This window comes from Manacus candei, unplaced genomic scaffold (assembly GCF_025592945.1).
Source record: "Manacus candei isolate 608988 ecotype Guabito, Panama unplaced genomic scaffold, ASM2559294v1 h1tg000066l, whole genome shotgun sequence".
Classification (NCBI taxonomy): domain Eukaryota; kingdom Metazoa; phylum Chordata; class Aves; order Passeriformes; family Pipridae; genus Manacus; species Manacus candei.
In genome coordinates this window covers 683,822-700,456 of record NW_026138114.1, presented here as the reverse complement: position 1 = coordinate 700,456, position 16,635 = coordinate 683,822, and the positions used below count along the sequence as shown (strand labels likewise).

General features: G+C 61.8%; 2 protein-coding genes across 4 annotated transcripts; one reads left to right on the top strand and one right to left on the bottom strand.

Annotated features, from left to right (window-relative positions):
• Positions 1-1,252: 1,252 nt before the first annotated feature.
• LOC127479333 (zinc finger protein 135-like) lies at positions 1,253-5,483 on the bottom strand. 3 transcript variants are annotated; one of them, XM_051806149.1, is made up of 5 exons: positions 5,375-5,483; positions 4,309-4,435; positions 3,624-3,698; positions 3,146-3,244; positions 1,253-2,946 (listed from the first exon to the last, which is right to left on the bottom strand). In XM_051806149.1, the coding sequence occupies exons 1-5, from the start codon at positions 5,390-5,392 to the stop codon at positions 1,862-1,864; spliced, it is 1,404 nt and encodes a 467-aa protein (XP_051662109.1). In that variant the 5' UTR covers positions 5,393-5,483; the 3' UTR covers positions 1,253-1,861. The 3 variants fall into 3 exon arrangements, with proteins under 3 accessions (XP_051662109.1, XP_051662110.1, XP_051662111.1); XM_051806150.1 differs by having other exon boundaries at positions 1,253-2,943; XM_051806151.1 differs by lacking the exon at positions 3,624-3,698.
• A 3,833-nt stretch (positions 5,484-9,316) lies between these two features.
• Positions 9,317-16,222, top strand: LOC127479321 (zinc finger protein 777-like). Its single transcript, XM_051806129.1, has 7 exons — positions 9,317-9,359; positions 9,843-10,103; positions 10,194-10,320; positions 11,246-11,431; positions 11,867-12,292; positions 12,932-13,030; positions 13,630-16,222. The coding sequence occupies exons 1-7, from the start codon at positions 9,333-9,335 to the stop codon at positions 14,634-14,636; spliced, it is 2,133 nt and encodes a 710-aa protein (XP_051662089.1). The 5' UTR covers positions 9,317-9,332; the 3' UTR covers positions 14,637-16,222.
• Positions 16,223-16,635: the final 413 nt, after the last annotated feature.

Sequence of the window (16,635 nt, the reverse complement as noted above, 5' to 3'; positions counted from 1 at the left end):
GGGGAATTCCTGCTCATAAATCCATCCCTGGGTTTATTTGCCCTTCCCGGATCGCGCTGTCCCTCCCCATTCCGGAACGCCCACGGCTCTGTCTTGGACTCGTTCCCGGGAACGGAGCCATCGGACACTGATCCCACCCGGGCAGGGGGAGGGGGTTTATGGTCCTTCTTATCCAAACCACTCTGGGACTGTGGGATCCAGCCGAAGGGAGGGCACAGCTGGGGCATCACGGAATGGCCTGGCAATGGTTTGGGCTGGAAGGGACCTTAAGGATCATCTTGTGCCATGGGAAGGGCCACTTTCCACTAGCCCAGGTTTGTCCAAACCTCATCCAACCTGGCCTTGGACACTTTCAGGGGTCCAGGGGCAGCCACAGCTTCTCTGAGCAACCTGTGCCAGGGCCTCCCCACCCTCCCAGCCAGGAATTCCTTCCCAATCTCCCATCTAACCCTGCCCTCTGGCAGTGGGAAGCCATTCCCTGTGTCCTGTCCCTCCATCCCTTGTCCCCAGTCCCTCTCCAGCTCTCCTGGAGCCCCTTCAGGCCCTGCCAGGGGCTCTCAGCTCTCCCTGGATCCTTCTCTTCTCCAGGGGAACCCCCCCAGCTCTCCCAGCCTGGCTCCAGAGCAGAGGGGCTCCAGCCCTCGGAATACCTCCGGGGCCGCTCCGGACTCTCTCCAGCCCCTCCGTATCCCGGTTTCCCGTTCCGGGGGAAGCGGCGGGAGCGGCCCCGCGTTCCCATGGCAACAGCACGGGGCGCGTCCCCATGGCAACCGCGGCGCGCGGGGGGCGTGGCCTCCCCGTAAATACCCGCCCGCGCTCTTCCGGGTTAAGCCGCGCCCCCCGCACGGTGCGTTCCCCCCGGACCCGGAAGTGGCGCGTTAACCGCTCTCACTGGGCGCCGCCATGTTGGGAGGGCCGAAAAACATCCGGGCTTGCGTCGGGTGCTGTGATTGGCGCAGAGCGACACGTGATCTGCGACGCCTGCTCCCATTGGGCGGTGGCGCCGCTTCCGCATCCGGGGCAGGCGGAGGGTCCGGGGGGTCCCGGGAATGGGGACAGGGATGTGACCCACATGGAACAGGGACAAAGTGGCTCCCCAGCTCCCCCCTCCTGTCAGGGAGTTGCAGAGCCAGAAGGTCCCCTCTGAGCCTCCTTTTCTCCAGGCTGAGCCCCCCCAGCTCCCTCAGCTGCTCCTGCTGCTCCAGCCCCTTCCCAGCTCCGTTCCCTTCCCTGGACATGCTTCCTCCTGGCTCTTCCCCTGGCTGGACTCAGGGAGCTTCACTTCCTCCTCAGAGTCTGGTGCCACAACAACGTCCCCGTGACAGAGTTTTGTTGATTGGAGTTTGTTTCACTATGGAAAGATGGAAACACAGGAGTGATCGGGCACATCCTGGCTAGAAAACACCAACCACCCACCAGTTAGGAAGGACAGGAGAGGGGGAATGCCTTCCCACTGCCAGAGGACAGGGTCCAATGGGATATTGGGCAGGAATTCTTCCCTGTTAGGGTGGGGAGGCCCTGGCACAAGTTGCCCAGAGCAAGTGTTCTAGGCCAGGTTGGAGCAACCTGGGATAGTGGAAGGTGTCCCTGCCAATGGCAGGTGGTGGGACTGGATGGGCTTTAAGGTCCTTTCCAGTCCAAATGTTTCCATGATTCCATGATTCAATCCTCCCCTTGCTCAGTTTTATTTCCTTCTTTGATCCACACTGCTCCTCTCCTCTCCTTTCCTCAAAGCTTCCCAGTCAATCCCACTTTCCCACAGGCCCCACATTCCCAGTTTTACACCCCTGCACTGTTTCTCCTCCCAGATCCCTCCCTGACAGGTTTCCCCAGGGACTCAAATTCCAGTTTTCCCCAGGAATCACAGCTGTCCAATCTCCTCCACGCTGTTGATCTCGATGGTGATGGGCCAGATGCTTTTCCCTTGGGAGAACCCCTGGAGCTCCAGCCTCTGGCACACAGAGTCCAACATCTGTCCGACCGCCTGGTGCACCGCCCGGAACAGGCCTTGGAGCGACGACACCTCGGCTTTCCCGGATGGCACACATCCCTTAACGTTCTGCTCAGCTCCAGGCCCCCGGAGCTGCCAGGTCCTCTGACCCTCCACAGGCCTCACTCTGGCGACCGACGTTTGGGGTGAACTCCCCACTCCCAAAATCCCCTGCGTGTCCAATGTCCCCCCTCCGGCGTTCCTGTCGCTCAGGAGGGCGCATGGCCCATCCTGGTCCTCGGGAATACAATCCCCTCCATCTGTCCCCTCCATGGGAGCACAGCATCGGGAGCCGCAGCTCCAGGGAAACGCTGCCCTCCAGTAGGGCCGGTACCGCGGCAGGATGACCTTGTCTTTCCGGAGGATCCCACCCACGCGGGATCGCTGCATCAGCGCCCGGCTCAGCACGGCCTGGGCAGCTGCAGCCCTGTGGTTCCAGGCGCAGCAGAATCTGGGATGTGCCCAGGGCCTTGGGGAATAGTCGTGTTCCCCCGTGGAGGGGGGCCCCGGAGCACAGCTGGGCGTTTGCAGCGTGCTCTGCAGGCAGTAGCTGTGATCCTTCATCACAGCCTCCCTCAGCTCCTCCGCTCCCAGCTCCTGCAGCTCCTGGGGGAGCAGCGACTCTCCCGAGGTGTATCCATGGCTTTGGGTGCTCCCGGGACTCTTCTCCCTGGGGTCCCCCCCCAGCTGCTCCTGAGGATCCGTGTTCTGCTGTTCCCCCATGCAATGAGGCGGGACTGTCCCGCTCTGGGGTAGGTTTTCCATGACTCCCTGTTTAATGTCTACTCCTTCCTTCACAGGACACGTCTGTGAAGTGGCTTGGCTTGGCTGGCAAGTCTGGGCTTGGCTTTCCACTCCGCCGGCCACTTCCAATGGGAATTCACTCCTTCCCTCCACACAGCCCAACTGCTTCAGGAGCCTCTGAGCCTGGAGACACTCTGGAGCGCTCTGGCCTGCTGGGAGAGAGGTGGGAAGGCCTTGGATCCTTCCTGGCCAGAGCAGGGAGAGGGAAATGCCTTCTCCCCAGTCCGGGCTCCACATCCAACCTCTGCTGGACACTGGGAGAGTCCAGTGGTGGGAGAAGATGGGAGTGGCACCGGGATGGGGCCAGAGCTCCTGGGGCTCAGGAGAGGAAGAAGAGGGATCAGAACTCACCTGGACTTGGGGGATCTGGACCCTCCTCCAGCCCGGGACTCTCACTGGATCCAGGCCGCCAGCTGGAGAGCGGCTCCTCCTGCCAGCTCCCGGTGTGTCCTGCGGGAAAACAGCGGATTGGCTGGGAATTCCATCTGCTCCACACCCATGGGGATGGAGCAGGGAGCCCTGTCCCCATCCCAGATGGGAATCCCATCCATTCCATGGCCATGGGGATGGAGGAAGGAGCCCTGTCCTTGTCCCTGCTCAGAAGTGACTGAATGGGGGGAAGTTGCTCCATGGGAAGAGGCAGACAAAGCAGATCCACAGCATCTCCAAAGCCTCCATCTCCCTCCATGGGGAGGGAATGGGGGAGACCCCCCAAAACAGGCAGCAAGGAGCAGGAATACAGACAGGGATGAGGTGGGAACACAGGGATGTACCAGTGACCTGGAGCTTGGAAGGAGCCACCACTCCAGGTGGGGATGTTCCTGCTCACCTGAGGATGGGCAGATCCAGGGCTCTTCCCCGCGCTCCAGCCGGTACAGGATGTCAGGTTTGGGGCCTGGATAACCTGGGAATGGGATACACAGTGTTGTCCTACTCCCAGACATGGGAATAAACTGGTAACACGGGAAAACCAAGGACTGGGACACCCCAGGCTGTGCAGAAACACCTCTGGGATGTGGGAAAACAAAGGAGATGCTGCTAGAGAGTGATTTATTCCCAAGGCTGAAGGCAGAGCCCTGATGGGAGTGTGGGAACCACCTCCCAACTCCACTGATGGGTTTTCCCAGCCAGGGAATGTCTCCTGCTCATCCTGGGGGTGGGATCTCCCTCTGCACTCCTTGACCATCCCCAGGATGACAATTCCAGAGATGCTTAGAACCAGACCCAAATCCGGCCTTTTCCAGCACTTAACTCCCTGATCAGCCCCTATTTGGGAAAATTCTTCATGGAAAAGGCTGTCCAGCCTGGATGGATGCCCTGGAGGGATTTCAGCACCATGTGGATGTGACACTTGGAGACATACATTGGCATTGGCAGTGCTGGGGGATGGTTGGACTCGGGGTCTCCAAGGCCTTTTCCAACCTCAGTGCCTCTGGGATTCTGGGATTCTGAGCTGTGGAAGCCGCTGGGGTGAGACCCGAGGGAATTTCCGCCAGGATGAGCCCCAGGATTACCCAGGGATGTCAGGAGCTTATAGGTGTCCAACACAACGTCCCGGTACAGCTCCCGCTGTCCCGCCTGGAGTGAGTCCCACTCAGCCCGGCTCAGGTACACCATCACGTCCTCGAAGGTCACCGGAACCTGCACAGGGAGCAGGGATCACACCCCGCTCAGGGATCACAGCCACAGGGATCACACCTTCCCACACCGATCACACCCTCCTTCCTAGATTTTCAGTTTTCCAGGTGCTATTCCCACCCCATATGAAGCCATGGAAGAGCCCCATAGCGGGGAGAATTATGGATCTAAGAGAAAGACAGGCTGGAATCCAGCATCAAACACTGGAATCCGGCACCTCGGGATGTGTTTTCCCACTCCTGCCAGGAGATCCCAAGGGATTGAGATATTCCAGGACTCCAGGTCACACAAAGCTGGGTGGGATTTTCTGGGCAGCCCCTGGCGACCCCCCATGGCCCATCCCAGGAAATCCTTGGGATCGATCCCAAAGAAAAGGAGAGAAGAAGAGGTTGGAGAGAGGGAGGGGAGGGATAGGGGGTGAATGTTGAGGAGGCTTTCAGGGGGGTGGGACAGGGGGCTTGGGGGGTGAGTTGATGGAGGGTATTGGGTGGATGATGGAGGGGTTTGGTGGAGGCTTTGGGGGGTGATGGGTGATTTTGGGTGGTGAGGGGGGTTTTGAGGGGTATGACTGGAGGGCTGTGATGGAGGTTTTGGAGGGTGATGGAGGTTTTGTGGGGTGATGGAGGTTTTGTGGGGTGATGGGGGGTATGATGGGGATCCCCCCACGCATGGGGGATTTTGGGGGGTAATAGGGGGTATGATGGGAATTCTGGGGGGCTGTGGGGGTGTTTAGGGTGAGGGATGGGGTGGGGAGCGATGGGGGCTATGATGGGGCTTTGAGGGGGGGTTTGGGGGTGTGATGGGGTCCTGGCTATTTGAGGCTGAGTCCCTCCAGCCCCTGCCCGGGGGTATTGCGAGACCCCCCCAGAATCGGGGGAACATCGAGGGCCGGGGGGTTGGAAGGGCGTCCCGGGGCTCCCCCCACCAGTGCCCGGCTCCTACCTGCGCCTGCCCCGCCATGGCGCCCGGGGGGGCCCGGGGGGGCCCGGGAGGGTCCTGGGAGGTTCCCGGGGGTCCCGCGGCCTCTTCCGCACGCGCTTCCGGCCCAGGCCTCGCCCACTCCGGAAGCGCCGCCATAGTCTACCCGGAAGTGACCCGGAAGTTAAACCCCACCGGGAGTTAAATCCTTCCTGTAATAGGGAGCTCAGGCCTGCCCGGGGAGGACAGCCTTCCCCAGGAGGGAGTTTTCTCAGTGTCCAACCTGACCCTCCCCCGGCGCAGCTCGAGGCCATTCCCGTCGTGTCCCTTGTTCCCCGGGAGCAGAGCCCGGACCCCCCCGCGGATCCCACCCCTTGCCACCCGCTTTGGGCTCCAAAGTCCTGGATTCTCCCGCATTCCCCAAAATTCTTGGGAGAATTCTCAGGTTTTCCAGCACAAACTGTCTGGATCTGACCCAGCTCCAGGCTCTGGGTTTTTCCACTCTGGATTTCTCCCAAGGGTCCTGTGTCTTTGACTCTTCCTTAATTCCCTTCCCCCTTCATGTTGTGGAAGTGGTTCCCTCCATTTATCCTACGGAATTTCCTGTGTAATCCCTTTCTCCTGCCTGCGTGTCTTTGGCATTAAGAGTCAGAAATCCGGGATAAATCACATCCCATCGTGTCCCAAGGATCCCCAGGAATCAGAGGAGTCAAGATTAGTCACTGACTGGGCACAGTGAGTCTGGTTGGCCTTAATTAGGATCCCAGAGTCTGGAATTGTGGGGTTTATTGGGGCAACAGACACCTAGATCTAGAATTCCGTTGATAAAAGCAGGAGCACGATAACCAGGATAATATTGGGTTAATGTGGGATTAATGAGGATCCGACGGAGCAGCTTCCAGGGGCGACATTCCCACTCGGAGCAGGGACAGGACAGTCTCCAAGATCCCTTTGTCTCTTCTTCTGTGCCAGGGAATTTCCTGCCCCCTCATTCCAGTCCAATCCCATCTCCTGCCTCAGGTGCTGCCTGTGGCAGATCCAAACCCAGAGCTGAGGGGTGGAGTCACATCCTCATTAGCGTCATGAGGCTCATTAGCATATATATAGATATATTTTAATATTAAAATCACCCATAATTGGGCAAAAGTTACTTTTTGTGCTGGTGTCCCTCAAAGTTCTGGGTCCAGACTGTTCGTCAGAGCCAAGCCAGGATCATCCCATTCCCACAGGAGCCACGTATTCATCCATATGGATAATGGCAGGGAACGTGGGGTGGGATTTGAGATCTGGAATCTGGGAGCCCTCCCAGCCCTGTGGTCATCATCCCACAAAATCAGAGCAGTCTGGGGGACTCAGGGCTCCTCCAGCACCTGGAGCTGCTCTGGGATCCAGGGTGTTTGGAGTCCTGGAACGCAGGGGGATGAAGGGAATTGTGGCTTCTCCATCCCTGGAAGTGTTCAAGGCCAGGCTGGAGCAACCTTGGATAGTGGAAGGTGTCCCTGCCCATGGCAAGGGCTGGGATGGGATGATCCTTAAGGTCCCTTCCAGCCCAAACCATTCCAGGATCCCATGACTCCCTGAGAGGTGCAGAGGAAAAGCAGGACCCCCCGGACACCAGTTTTGGGGAGATATTTCCACCCCATCCCTTATCCAGGGTAGTTCTTCCTCTCCTCGGCAGCTCAGCTCCCATCGACCCCCCGGTGTCACTGTGGTGACATCCGGGGCCAAGGTCCGTGTGGGACAGAGCTGGCGGCTCCGAGACAGCCAGGAAGGCCGGAGCAGCCGGAGCAGCCGGAGCGGGGCCATGAGGCTGTGGCTGCTCTGTGCCGTGGCCGCTGCCGTGGCCATTGTGGCCATGGCCGGATCCGGAGCCAGAGCCGGATCGAGAGGCGAGCACGGGCACTCGAGGATGGTGGCGCAGGGGAGAGAGGTCGGTTGTGTGCAGAGCAGGGGAAGGCTGGGAATAACGGAGCCGGGAGCAGGGAGAGCACCGAGGGAGGGGAACATTCCCTGGCACCGCAGGGACCAACCCGTGCCCCCCATCCCGGTTCCCAGGGGACACCGGTCACATGCCCAGGCCCCCAGGCCAGATCCCTGAGAGCAGCTTTTCCAGCCTCCCCTTCCCTGTGTTGGGAATGAGGGTGAGCTCAGTGCTCCGGCCCCTCGGGATTGCACAACCAGACAGGATCCCATTGGGATGGTGAGGGAAGAGCAGGGGGGGGACATGGGGAGAGTTCCCTGGGAAGCTCCGTGTCCTGCCTACATTCCCACTGCCTTGGGCTCTGGCAGATCCCAGTCCAGCCTTTCCCCCCCAGGGCCGGCGGAGGCCGCACAGACCCTGCTCCGGCTGCTTCTCCGTCCTGAGCGAGGTGAGCCGGGATCGGGAATGGGGGCAGCAGGATGCGGGACAGAGGGGGGGTGGTGACACCCCCCTGGTGTCCAGTGGCTCTGGTGGCTCCCATACCCTGTGTCTGTCCCGCAGGAGTCACAGTCCATGCCCTGGAATTCCCGTGAGGAGGATGTGGCTCAGCCAGGCAGGAGAGTGAGTACAGAGACAGCCCTGGAATGGGGATGGGATGGGGATGGGGATGGGATGGGGATGGGGATGGGATGGGATGGTGTGGGGATGGAGATGGGGTGGGAGTGGGGACGGGATGGCCTCTCCCTCTCCTGGGACTCTGTGCTGCACTGCCCTTGCTCCCACAGGGAAGAGCCCGGCGGGAGGACCCGGATCCGGCACATCCCGCGGGACACCCCGGCCGTGTCCTGCTGCCGTGACACGTCACAACAGAGCCCCAGCAGGATCCCCGGGCTGGGCAGGGACCCCCACGCAGGGCCCCCCAGGATGCTCCAAACACCCAACAGCGCAGTGGGAAGTGATGCCAGAGGATGGGAGCGATGCCAGGGGCTGGGAACAGCCCCATGCCAGGAGAGAGGCAGGGGCTCAGCCGCCCCCTCCCTGCCCTGAGCTGAGTCCCACAGCCCCCCCCCCCCCAAAATCCCTCTGGGGGCAGCTGCCCCTCCCTTTTCCAAGCTCCCAAATAAAGCCGGAGCACTGGAGGGAGTGGATGTGTTTGGGACACACACGTGGTGGGTGATTCCTGATGGGGTGACCCCACTCTGGGGGTGCTGCTCCTGCTCCAGCCCTGCTCCCACCCATCCCAGCCCTCCCCACACTCCTCACATCGCCAGGGATCCCCTCCTTGACACAGCTGGGGGTTACTGGTCTGTGCTGGGCTCCAGTGGCTGGATACAGGGGCCTGGCCGTATCCCATGGGAGCGCTGGGTCCCTTCTCCATGGGGTGGGCCTGATTCCGGTGGGCCGGATCCCACCATGCCCAAGTGCCCTCCGGAGGGACAGCAACCCCCAGGACGGGCAGAACTGGCAGCCCCCCCATCCCCGGCTGCCGTGGGAGCTGCGCCTGAAGCTGCTGTAGAGGTGTTCCCCCGTCACGGTGTTTCCCATCCCGGTGCTCCCCTATCCTGGTGTCTCCCATCCTGGTGTTCACCATCCCAGTGCTCCCCATCCCGGTGCTCCCGATCCTGGACCCCTGAGGGGTCCCTCAGGCATGATGGGGGATTCCCTGAAGGATGACAGTTCAGGGAGACAGGGGGTTCCCCCAGGAATGCTGGTCCCAGGGGAGGTGGGGCTGGGGTCCCCCCAGCGATCCCTGCCCCGGGGGTCCTCAGGGGTGCCTGTTCAGGGGGCTCGGGGGTGGGGTGGGGGTCCGGGGGAGACCACTGGGGTCCGCCCGAGGTGCCCCCGCCCCTCGTTGTGGCCCCGCCCCCGCTCACGGTCCCGCCCCCTTGCCGTGGCCCCGCCCCTTGGCGGTCGCTCCTCCCGGTCGGCAGGGGGCGCCCGCTCCCGCGCGGAGGCGCTCTGGGCGGGAAGGGGCGCCCCCTGTGGGCCCGGCGGGCGGCGCGGGCGCGGGGCGGGGCGGCGGAGCGGGCGCGGGGCCGGGGCGGCGGAGCGGGCACGGCCATGTCCCGGCGGGGGGCGGGCAAGCAGGTCGGGGAGCGCGGGGACACCGGGCACGGGGGAGAGCGCACAGAGCGGCTGGGCCGGGGGGCCGCGGGGGTCCCACGGGGGAGGGGGGTGCGGGGGTCTGGGGGGTCCCTCAGGGCTCTGGGGCTGGGGGAGGTGGGAAGGGGGGGATCCCTGAGGGGGACGGTTCAGGGGGTTCCCTCAGGGGTGCTGGTTCAGGGGGAAGGGGAGCTGGGGGACCCCTCGGGGGGGCTGGTCATGGGGGTCCTTAAGGGGTGACAGTTCATGGGGACAGGGGGGTCCCCCAGGGGTGCTGGGGGTCCCTCAAGGCTGCCAGTGCGAGGGTCTGGGGGGCTCCTTTGGGTCCTGGGGAAGGCGGGGATGAGGTTGCTCCCCTGGGGGTGACAGGCATGCTCTGGCAGATCCCTGCGGGATGGGGGTCTGGGGGAACTCCTCGGGGCTGCCGGGGGGTCCTGACCCCTGAAGCCCCCTCCCTGTCCGCCCCAGGTGTCGAGCTCCCCGCGGCGGAGGGCTGTGCCGGGCGCGGAGCTGCAGGAGCTGCGGAGCCGCACGGAACGCGCCGAGCGGCGGCTCCTGGCCTGCGAGACCCTGGTGGGGGAGCTGGGCAGCGGCCTGGCCAGCCTGGGCACCGTCCTGCAGGGCTACGGGGAGCTGCAGCAGCGCCTGCTCAACCTGGAGAACCTCCTCAAGAACAGGAACTTCTGGCTCCTGCGCCTGCCCCCCGGCTCCCGCGGGGAGATCCCCAAGGTAACGGTGTCCGGGGGCTCCCCGGGGTGGGGGGCTGAGCTCCTGCGTGTCCGGGGGCTGTGGAGCCACGTGGGTTCCCTGTGCTTCCAGGTGCCGCTGACCTTCGATGACATCTCGGTGTACTTCAACGAGCTGGAGTGGGAGAGGCTGGAGCGCTGGCAGAAGGACCTGTACAGGGCCGTGATGAGGGGCAACTACGAGACACTGGTGTCCCTGGGTAAGGCTCAGGGAGCCCTGGAGTGTCCCGAGCTGGGAAGGAGCCACAAGGATCACGGGGCCAACCCCTGGCCCTGCACAGCCCCAACAATCCCACCCTGTCCCTGAGAGTGTTATCCAAACGCTCCCTGAGCTGTGTGCCCACTGCCCTGGAGAGCTGTTCCAGGGCCCAACCACCCCTCTGCGGGAAGAACCTTTTCCTGATATCCAGCCTAAGCCTCCCCTGGCACAGCTCCAGCCATTCCCTTGGGTCCCCAGGGGCAGAACCACTCCTGGGCAGCCAGACCCTCCCATTTCCCACCCTCCTGCCTGTGAGCCAGGAGCAGCATCCACAGAGAATTCTTGGAGTAAATAATAATAATAATAATAATGCAAAATAATTTCTTAGAAAGAAAAAAATATCTGTGTGAAACGCTTTTCTTCCTGGCTATGGAAGTGGATTCCAGAGGTGGGGAACCATCATCATGCAGTGCCAGGGCAAGGGGGAATGGCTTCCCACTGCCAGAGGGCAGGGAAAGTTGGGATATTGGGAAGGAATTCTTCCCTGTGAGGGTGGGGAGGCCCTGGCACAGGTTGCCCAGAGAAACTGCCCCTATCCCTGAAAGTGTCCCAGGCCAGGCTGGACAAGGCTTGGAGCAACCTGGGATAGTGGAAGGTGTCCCTGCCTTCCACTAGAGGGAAATGTTCCAGCCAAAGCTTTTCCCTCTCCTTTGGAATTTTAGTTCATGCTCTGTTGGTTGAGATCCTTTTCCTGAGTGGATCTTGCCACGGGGCCAAGGAAGTGGCTCCACTGCCATGGATGGAGCAGGGATGGGGTTTCTGTGTCTCTGCCGGGGCTGGGGAGAGGGGAGAAGGGTCCCTTTGGGAATCTGCCAGGATGAAGGTGCAGCAGCTCCCAATAACCCCATCCTCTGCTCCACGAACAGACTATGCCATGTCCAAGCCCGACATCCTTTCCCGGATCGAGAGGGATGAAGAGCTCGGTGACAAAGAGGATCAGGAGCCCCCATGGACACGGGCTGGGGACAGACAGGAGCCCCCACAGGCACCAGAAGAGATGGACCAGGCAGAGGAGTCTCTGGGAGGTGAAGTGCCCATGGAAGCTGGCCCAGGTGGGTGCCAGGAGGAGGTGGCTGTTCCTGGAGATCTCCCAGGGTTTGCTGACCCCGTGGATCAAACTGCCCTGGAGCACCGGCAACCTTCATTCCAAGGGGGATGTTTGTGCTGTGTCAGATGGATCCCATGGAGAAAAGCAGGCAAAGCCTGCAGGAGGGGCTGGGATGGGGTCTGGAGCAATGGGGCTTCCAGAGACATTCCTGCCTGCCACGGTGAGAGAGGAGACGTGGTGGGAAGTGAGGAACTGGGAGTGAGGTGGGAAGAGGAGGCTGGAGCTGCTCTGCTTGTCCTGCTCCACTGCCAGGGGTGGGGCAGGGAGGAGGTGTTTGTGTGTCTGTCGGGGCTGGGGACAGGGGACAAGGGTCACTTTGGGAATCTGGCAAGATAAAGGTGCAGCCAAACCCTAACAAAACCCCCTTCCTCTGCCCCAGGAGTGGACAGTGCTGTGTCCAAGCCCAGTGGCCCATCCCGGATCGAGAGGGGTGAAGAGCTCCCTGACAAAGAGGGTCAGGAGCCCCCACAGACACACGTTGGGAACAGCCAGAAACACCCACAGGCACAGACTGGGGACAGCCAGAAACAACCACAGGCACACACTGGGAACAACCAGAATCACCCACAGGCACACACTGGGAACAACCAGAATCACCCACAGGCACACACCAGGGACAGCCAGAAACAACCACAGACACGCTCTGGGGACAGACAGAAACGCCCCCAGACACAGACGGGGGACAGACAGAAACAGCCCCAGACAGGTGTCCCCAACAATCAGAAGCCCCCACAGACACCAGAAGAGACGGAGCAGCAGGAAGAGGCTTTGGGAGAAGGTCCTGTCCCCATGGAAGGGGGGCCAGGTGAGTCCCAGGGGTGCCAGGGGGGGAGTGTTTCTCTGGCAGTGCCCGTGGCAGAGGGCACAGCTGCTCCTGATGCTCAGAGGAGCATCCCCAGGGAGGAGTGGGAGCCTTGGGTCGCTGGCACAGGCCAATGGAAGGGGGTTGAGGGCCTGGACATGGGAATACAGCCTGTGGAGATGGTGGGATGGGGCTGCTCTGTGGAGGTGATGGCACATGGCGCCTTGGTGTCCTTCTCCCAGCCCTCCCTCTGCTTTTGGTCCATGTGTGGCTTCGCTTCAGTTCCTCCCAACACCTCACAGGCTTTCCTTAGAATCCATGAGCTTGGAAAAGCCCTCTAAGACCATCAGCTTCCTCCATTCCCCAGCACTGCCAAGGCCACCACTACCCACGTCCCCAAGTGCCACATCCACAGGGCCTTTAAATTCCTTCATGGATGGGGACTCCACCCCTGCCCTGGGCAGCTGTGCCAGGGCTGGGCAGCCCTTCCCAGGAGGAATTTTTGCAATATCTAATCCATGTCCTGGCTCTTGAGCCACAGCTCTCTCCGGCTTTTCCACACACTCCCGGCAATCTCCAGTTCCTCACACCGGAGCAGGGAGCTCTCCATGGGTCTTTCAAATCCCTTTTCCCTGCAAACAGAACTCCCCATCCTGGTGGTGAACGTCATGTCCCTGGGGGGCCATCGGCCAGGGATGGAGACAGAGGAGGATCCGGAGGATCCCGCGGATCCCGACACGGGTGAGTCACCCTGTGCTGGGGACAGGGGGGCTGGCGGACAGGAGGCAGCTCCCAGAGCTCTGATGGGCTGGAAATGGGGAGGGAGAAGGACAACCATCAGGAGATGGGCCACCACTGACCCATGTCCCCAAGTGCCACATCCACAGGGCTCTGAAATCCCTCCAGGGATGGGGACTCCACCCCTGCCCTGGGCAGCTGTGCCAGGGCTGGACAGCCCTTTCCAGGAGGAATTTTCCCAATATCCAACCTGAGCCTCCCCTGGCACAGCTGGAGGCCGTTCCCTCTCATCCTGTCCCTATTCCCTGGAACAGAGCCTGACCCCCCCCGGCTCCCCCCTCCTGTCAGGGGGTTGCAGAGCCAGAAGGTCCCCCCTGAGCCTCCTTTTCTCCAGGCTGAGCCCCCCCAGCTCCCTCAGCTGCTCCTGCTGCTCCAGCCCCTTCCCAGCTCCGTTCCCTTCCCTGCACATGCTCCAGCCCCTCCATGTCTTTATTGTCCTGAGGGGCCCAAACCGCCCCCAGCCCTGGAGGTGCCTCAGCAGTGCCAGCACAGGGGTGGGCCCTGCCCTGGGTCTGTGTCACACCAGTGTCCCTCTGTTCCAGAGGAAGCCTCATTACCAGAAGATGAAATGCCGTGTGAAGGGGATTCTCCCGAGAACACGGAGGTGAAGGAAGAGGAACCTGAGGTGCTGCCAGAGGATTCCACACCCTGTTCTGGCTCAGAGATCCAGAAGTGCCCCAAAAACGAGCCGGTCAAAGCCAAGAACAAGAAGAAGCCGAACCGGTGCGAGACCAGCAGCCTCCTGATGGGGAACTGCCGGCGCGGGTACGTGCGGGAATGGTGCCATCCCTGCACGGAGTGCGGGAAGCGCTTCCGCCTCAAGATCAACCTCATCATCCACCAGCGCAGCCACGCCAAGGAAGGGCCCTACGAGTGCCCCGTGTGCGAGATCGGCTTCACCGACAAGCGGCACCTGGACCTGCACCGGAGCGTGCACGTCAAGGACAGGGCCGTCGGAGCCAAGGTCTGGGGGAACGTGCACCCGGAGCTGCGCGTCCGCCCGCGGAGGGACCTCTGCGGGGGCAGCCCCGGGCTGGGCAACGGCATCCACGCTGGGGGGGCCTTGCTGGGCCAGCCCAAGGAGGAGCCGGACGGAGGGGGCGGGTCCGGCGCCAGGGTCGCGCAGCCCCCGAATCCCAAGCTGAAGTGCATCTACTGCAAGAAGGTGCTGTCCTGCCCCATGTCGCTCCGGCGGCACCTCCGCACCCACGCCCGAGATCGGCCCCACTGCTGCAGCTCCTGCAACAAGTGCTTCACCCGCCACACCCACCTCCTGCGCCACGAGAAGATCCACGAGCGAGCCCGGCGCGCCGCCGCCATCCCGGCATCCCAGCATCCCGCGGTTCCTGCGGCCCAGAGGAACGTTTCCAAGGGGAACACGAGCCCCAAGCCAACAAAAGCGGGTCCACCCAACGTGCTTCTGTTGGGAGCGACACAGCTGGAGCTCCCGGACAAGGGCTGCCCCCTTCCCAACCGCGTCGGGAGAGCCGTGCGGCCCGTGGTCCGGCTGGGGACGAGGGCGGCGCTGGCAGGGGTGATGGAGAAATGACCACGGGGCAGATCCGAACTGTGTGTGGCCCTGGAGAGAAGCTGTGAGTGTTGGGTTTGCGTGTGGTGGGGCACCAGGGTTGGGAATCTGCTGCGTTTTAGGAGCTTCCCGGAGTTGTAGAAAGAATGGGAAGCATGGGGACCACCACAGAGAGCAAACTGCAGGAGCCTCCAGCAATCCAAAATGCTTCACCGTTCCACTGACTCTTGTGCCCGTTGGCTGATTGCTTGGAATTTTGCCAAGCTGACGTGCCTGGGAGATGACCAGGTCAAACAGCAGCTGAGCTCTCCCATTCCTTGACACTGGAACTGACCCCTCGCCTTGGGAACACAACTGAAGACGACAGGGAGAAGGGAATGGAGTGGCAGCATTCCCAAGGAGCCCTTTGCTCCACTGACCAAGCTTCCTGACCAAGATGCCGGATGAAGGGAAACCCCACCACGTCACGGCCACACTTGTCACACCCCATCCCAGGGAGGAGATCCACCAACCCCTGCAGTGGGTTGGGAATGCTGGAGCTTTGCACTGGAAAATCCATAGAACAAATCAAACCCCACTGTTCTGATCCTGCATATTCCAGGGGTCCTGGCCACTCCATCAGGGAGTCCACAGGCACTCTCAAGACCATCCTGCATGGATGCAGTCATTTTGGGAATACTTGATGGGTCAGCCAGCCCTGTGCTGCCCAGCAGTACCTGATCCTCGTGGATCCGCCACGGCAGCCACCGGCTCCCGCTCTCCCAACCACAGCTCATCTCCTTGTGCCCCAAATCCCACTGTAACGAATCCTACAGGAAACCAGTTCTGCAGCTACCTCAGCCGGAGGGGAGGGAGACCTGCCCGGAGGCAACCGGAGAAGGCCAGGCCTGGCACCACTCCGGCATCCCTGGAGCCACCGGAACTGTGTCCGTGGCCAGAGCCCCCCGCACTGCTGGTGCACAGGGAACACGTCCCTCCCGGTGCCATCGCCGCGCGGACCCAGCAGAGAAGCTGTTGGGACTCTTGAATTTAGTTTTCCAGGTTTTTCTTTTTGTTTTCCTTGAGTTGTTTAATGTAGTTACTTGACATCCTGAAGTTTCTGTCCCTCTCCAAGCAGTGAGGCCGGGACCCGGTGGCTTTTCCCATCTTTCATTCCCGGTCATTCCCAAGGTGTGATGGTGCTGCTGTGGGAAGCTTTGGGAACTGTGCCACATCCAGGTGTGCCCCTCAGGTGCCTCCCTGCCCCCTGGGAGGGACAGCAGTGTCCAAGCTGCTCCATGGGGACACACACCATGTCCCACAGCTCCTCCAGGCCAGCGTGTCACAGTTCCTGCCCCTGGGGTGACAATGGCAGATGGGTCACTCCGTGTTCCCGACGGGACGCGGGGGCGGTTGCTGCCTTATGGATTGCATATGGATTACCATATGGATTACTATGGATCTGGCAGTGAGCCAGTGGCTGGTTATCCTGCGGGGGCAGAGATCCCAGGGGATCCCATGACTGAGCTGGTGGTGCCGGTGGGTGATCCTTCCCTGGCCAGCAGAGGTGCCGGCCCCTCCTCAGGCCAGCAGCCCCAACCGGGCATTTCTAAAGCTGTTTTGACCAAGACCACCATTTCCTATGACATTCCCAATCCCTTTCTCAGGATGTGGAATTAATAAAGTATTTGCCTCTATGTCTGGCTGTTTTGGGGGCTGTGCCAGTGCCCATGGGAATGGCCAGGGCTGGAGGAACTGGGATCAGCCAGGCCAGCTCTGACCAGGGTGGGGGGGTTTTGGAATCACTGCTGGCAGCTCCATCCCTATAGAGCCCCTGGGACCCCGGGCAGGAAGGACGAAGCCTCCAGAGGCAGAAGGATGAGCGGCCCAGGGGAGCAGGGAAGGGCAGGGGATGGAGCAGCCTTGGCTGCCATGGGCAGGGGGATGCCATGGGCAGGGGGCAGTCCCTCAGCACTGCCAGGGAGTCCCGTGGTGCCCAGATCCTACAGAGGATTCTGTGGGGGATTCTTGTGGGACCATT